The following is a 5356-nucleotide window of genomic DNA, read 5'->3' as shown; positions in this document are numbered from 1 at the left end:
TGAGATCGTGCTGAAGCTGGGGGCAGACAAAAGCTTTAGTAGCCATTTTAATGCAAATCAACTCCATAAGACATAACCTGGTATTTCACATTCCCCTATTCCCAGAGGAGCACAATCATTCTCTCTAAAGCCCCTGGATCCTCCTCAGCCCTTGCACAAGAGCAGCTCCAACCCGCTCCGTGCTCCTCAGCATTGCAAGGACGAGGAGCAGAGAGGGGCTCAGGGCAGGGCACCCAGCCGAGCACATCCGCAGCAAAGCAGAGGCAGAAAAGTCTGATTTACAGCACATGTGGTGCAAGTGGTGCCAGGCACTAGGGACTTTATTATTTAACCGAATGATCCAACTTCAACTAAGGATGTGCATCAGCCCACCGGCACCAGCACTGCTGGAGACCTTTCCCATCAGCTTTCGCGATGAGAAAAGCTTTTCGAGAGGAGGTAAAAAAGATCCCCAAAAGTCAGAGCTGAAAGACACCAGCACGTCGGCATCAGAAAACTGGTATCACAGCTGTCCGTACGCCCTCCCTTCTGCAGAGAGGGCTGCACGCTCCCAGCTGTCAGTCCCTGGCGAGCTCTGCGGCAGACGCACGCTCGCCGTGCGCTTCGCGGCAGGGAAAGCAGGAGTGAGAATAGCAGGCACCTCGCTGGCGGGAGGTGTGACAAATCCTTGGCAGAGCACAAAACCAAAAGCAATTTTAAAATCAGCAACAGGCAGCTGACAGCTCTGAAAAGAGCCTCCTCGGCGTTCGTGTGCCTTTACAATGCTCTGCGAGGGCGGATGCGGGAGCTGGGGAGCATCGACGTGATGGGAACGTACTGTTCGGCAAAAGATGTGGGGCAAAGCCGAAAGCACGATCATTGATCCAAACACTGCTAGGCGGTTTGGTACATCGCTGGTTTGCCTTCCAGCTAAGAAACTTTATGCGGTTGCTCATGTAAGATTAAGCTTAACGTGGCGTTAAGATTCTACAAAATTATGCCTGGAGATGAGGAAACGAAGTGAACTCTGAGTAGCGACTGAGCCTGTATTGATTTTCATGTGCGCGTTTCTCTATCATTGTTACTAAGCTGGTGACACTGTGAAGGGCATAATTATTTATGTTCCATCAAATTAGTACGTAATTCAAATCCCTGACAAAATCTCAAGCAAAAATTGCTTTCACTTCCACAGAAAAGACCTTCTGACACATCAACTGTCCACTTACCTCTGGAAGGGCACTGTCAGAATACAAGAACTTCACAGAAAAAAAGAAAAGGCTATGCAAGAAAAACAAAAAACCAGCTCACGACTCATCAGTACCATCCCCACATGTAACTGAGGGTCACTGATACTGCGATGACCGCTGAGGAACAACACAGGCATGGAAATCTTATGCAATGCAAAGAAACTTAAGGTTTCAATTTTGCCTTTCTCCAGCTTCTGTTGTTGGATTCCTGCTTGATCCAACCACTTTATCCAAAAACCACAAGAGTTTTCCACTGTATTGCAGCCAAAAAGTCCATGTTGCCTTAGGGTCCCAGTCGAATGCAGCCAAACGGAGGGCAGGAAGAACCTTTTCAGATAAATTCATAAAAATGTGCTCATGTAAGATGTAAGTAAATTACATCCAGAAAGGAAATGAGAGTGTCTGGAATAAAAGCTCACATCTTTAGTATTATTCTATATAATAACATTAAAAGAGAGATATGATATGAGAATTCTTCACTGAAGCGTTCCGTCAGTATTTTAAGTTAAAGAGAACAATTTCTTTGAACAACCACTTTGTAGGAGGAAATTCCCTTACTCTAGCCACCTAAAGAACCTTAGCAAAGGCTTTTAATCAGGGCCTTTGAAACAGGAAGGAAAGCAAGATTTTCCTTTTTTTCTTCCTTAGTGTTTTGAAAAGGAAACAAGCTATTGAAATATATCAAGCGATTTCCTTGACTTGAAACACCAGCAGCCTTCTGTGCATTGTGAGCAAACCAAAAATAACCCTTTTATCCACCCAGATTTTGCTGCGGGTAGGCAGCACCAAGACGGACTAACCATTATGTGGTCAGGGAATCACAGCCTCGGGACCGTGTCACATCCTACCCAAACAATTATTTTTGGGAATGGAATAATACTCTTAGGAGACACTGGTATGATTATCCACTGGTGGCTATTGCGGCTGCAGCAGTGAGGAGCAAGAGAGGGAGCAGGAAACCCCCCCGATGAGAGGGCTAAGACACCGCCGCGCTCGCAGGGGGTAGAGAGCCTTGAAGGACTTTTTACAAGAGCCTGTAGTGATAGGACAAGGGGTAATGGGTACAAATTGAAATCAGGGAGGTTTAGATTAGATATCGGGAAGAAATTCTTCACAGAGAGGGTGGTGAGGCACTGGAACAGGTTGCCCAGAGATGTTGTGGATGCCCCATCCCTGGATGTCTTCAAGGCCAGGTTGGATGTGGCTTAGAGCAACCTGGTCTAGTGCAAGGTGTCCCTGCCCATGGCAGGGGGGTTGGAACTAGATGATCTTTAAGGTCCCTTCCAACCCAAACCATTCTATGATTCTATGATTCTAAGTAGAAGGCAGGTGGAAAATTAAGGTAAAAAGAGATCCCGGTCCAGTTAAACGGCAGCTTGACTTCAGCATCCAATTACACAGCCACCAAAAAAACCTTGCAACCCAACTCGTCTTCGCTGTACTTTTGCTAGCCTTTTCTGTTACCCAGTGGGAGCTAGATAATAACATCTAGTTTTGTGGAAAACACCACAGTTTTTCAGCTCAGTGTGTTGTTTTTATTTCACAGCAGAACACTGTAATTTATAAACAGCAAAGCCGATGGAAAATTCCCAAAATGAAGGACTTTATATGGTATGTTATCATTTAACCCCTATTCTTCACTTACTCTGGATTTATAGGTGCTCCTGGTTGCAATGTTAAATGACTCTGAAAGTAGAGCAATTAATCCAAAATCCTATTCGTGTTAACCTAAGACTGTCAACTAGTTTTAGGTTTGCAGTCAAGAGAAAAAAAAATGTTTGTTAAGCTCCACAGCACTAGCTAATGTCTAAAGACAATCCTCGGAAAAGGTGCAAAGATGTTTTATCACAGCAGTATAGATGGACGGAGATTTATTGTCGTACCTAGCACCATTCCAGCAGATGCCTTTTGAATTACAATGAGATTATTAAAACTTTACAAATCATTATATTAAAACCTGACAAGAGTACTTTGGGAACTGGAGCATCTTGATGTCATTGCTAATGATGCATTATCCGTGATAAGGTTTCAGGAAAATTCCTGAGTAAAAACTGGTTATAAAAGTATAAAATATATTAATATTTATTTCACTACCTGCTATAAGCTCAAGGATAATAGGTTTATATGCATCGGAACAGCCGAATGATCGTATTTATGTCAGCATTAGAAAGATGTTCGTCTGCTGCAAAGTTTAATTAATTTTCACAGATAGTTAATTTTCTGTTTCATTATCAGGTCCCTAAATTTGAAAGACAAATAATTTATAAACAAATAGAAACTTCAGAGAGGAGTATTTTTAGAGCAAACAGAAGATAAATAGCAGGCGTAAAGCATCAATGCTGCCTTCGAAGTACTAATATGAATGATGTATTGGAGTAGGTTTTGATTGATAACTTACGCATTCTCGAGCACTGACTGAAAAGAAACAAATTGTTTACTGTTAACCCCAACCCATTTTCAGGTAACAAATGACTCTGATCTTTACCAATCAAATAATGGCTGTGATGCCCTTAAACATCAGCGAATGAGGAATGTGCAGGCTCACCGCGCCCTTCCAGGGGTGACCTGATCCCTTAAGGACAATATTCCCGCCCTTCTCCCCTTCCCGGCAAGAGGAAAGTTTAAGCAGCTACTTACCGTGATGTACGACGCCCTTCAACCCATGGATAATGGGATCCAGTGCTTGATTGTCCCTCTGACTGACCTACATGCAAAGGATACAGGATTGGTTACATCTATTGTGGCATCAGGCAGAACAGACTCAGTTTAATCTTCTAAAGAGGAAAAAAAAAAAAAAAAAGATGTTATCTACCAAGCTGCTTAGTTCTCACATTTACCAAATGCCGCAGATCCATGGCGCAGTAAAATAAAGTAAGGAAGCTTAAATCAAAAGAAAGCGCCATCTGCATTCGTTAAAACATTAGCCATATTATCACCCCAGCAAAGCCTCAAAACAGAGAGCTGATTTTTCTCCATCTACTTCTGCTTTCATAGAGGAAAACTGCTGTGATAAACAGAAGTTATGTCGCACCAGTTCATCCCTTACTGATACGGGAATAAATCTGCTGCTGCCACTGGAATCAGTGAAGCTGGACCTCTTTCAGCCGCCATGGAGCTGGGCCTTGGCATCTCCTGGCTATTCATATTTTCACATTTATTTAATTTAGTGCCACTTGGACAAGGCAGATGAAAAAAATAAAGCTTTGTGAAAGGATCTAGAAGAAATCTCAGATTTTTGACAATGTAATTGCCTGCACTGCCAGACCAAAAACTGGTATCCTGCAGAATTTCTATCACCCAGCGACCATCCGTGCCCTCCGCAGGGCTGAGACCCAGCACCAGGGAGAGAAGGGGAAGGCAGCGGGAAGAATCAACCCTGCTGAGCTCCACAACTTCCAAATTAAACCCATCACTTCAGTCACTTACTTGTAACACAGCCAAGGAATTTACAACCAATAATGCAATTTCTTTTAAACCTTTTGCCTCTTTGGAGGTATTGAAGGAATAACTCACAATGTCTGTGAACACGTTCCATTTTCGAAGATGCTTGCCAATTTACTTTTGGGAAATAAACGCTGGCAGGTACCTCATTCGTGTGGTACGTTTTTTTGGGTGTTCTTTTGGCACCAGTCAGTATCAGAGCCCGAGCAGCGTTGATCATTTTGGGATGGACTGCTCCCAATGGGCAAACACATCGAACGCGAAAGAGCTCCTGTGTACTTTGCTGCCTGTCCATGATCTCAGTGCCACGAGGAAAACCAGGATTAATCACTTCATGCCCAGGTATTAACACACGAGGAAAGGAGCAGAGACAAGAGAAGAAAGCCCTGCGAGAGGCCGTGGCGTGCACTGTCGTGCGCAGCACAGGACCGGCCTGGAGCGCACTCTTGGGAGGAGGATGTCATTGACTGCAGCCCATCCAAAAAACGCGGTGTTGCAAAAAATTCACAAATTTTAATGGCCTGAGGAGAAAACTGGAATCCACTGCCCAGGTGCCACAAGCACAAGCATGTCTCTTCTCATACTTCCTCCCCACGACTAATTAGGAGTCTTAGAAACCTCATTATCTTCTTGGCCAACTGCGTTGAAAAATACCACAACAAACCACCTTTCTTTTTTCTGCTGATTCA

The 5356-nt window shown here is 43.9% G+C and overlaps 1 protein-coding gene across 1 annotated transcript in view; it reads right to left on the bottom strand.

Moving 5' to 3' along the window:
- The window catches only part of LOC104509326 (receptor-type tyrosine-protein phosphatase gamma-like), a gene marked incomplete at its 3' end in the record, with an annotated part of 119157 nt that overhangs the window by 32749 nt on the left and 81052 nt on the right, over positions 1-5356 (bottom strand). The window contains 1 exon segment of the mRNA XM_010151227.1: positions 3864-3930. Within this exon segment, the coding sequence (XP_010149529.1) occupies positions 3864-3930 (67 nt within the window).

This window comes from Eurypyga helias, unplaced genomic scaffold (genome assembly GCF_000690775.1).
Source record: "Eurypyga helias isolate BGI_N326 unplaced genomic scaffold, ASM69077v1 scaffold90, whole genome shotgun sequence".
Classification (NCBI taxonomy): Eukaryota; Metazoa; Chordata; class Aves; order Eurypygiformes; family Eurypygidae; genus Eurypyga; species Eurypyga helias.
Note: the sequence above shows the minus strand (reverse complement) of the source record. Positions and strands in the feature narration are given on the sequence as shown.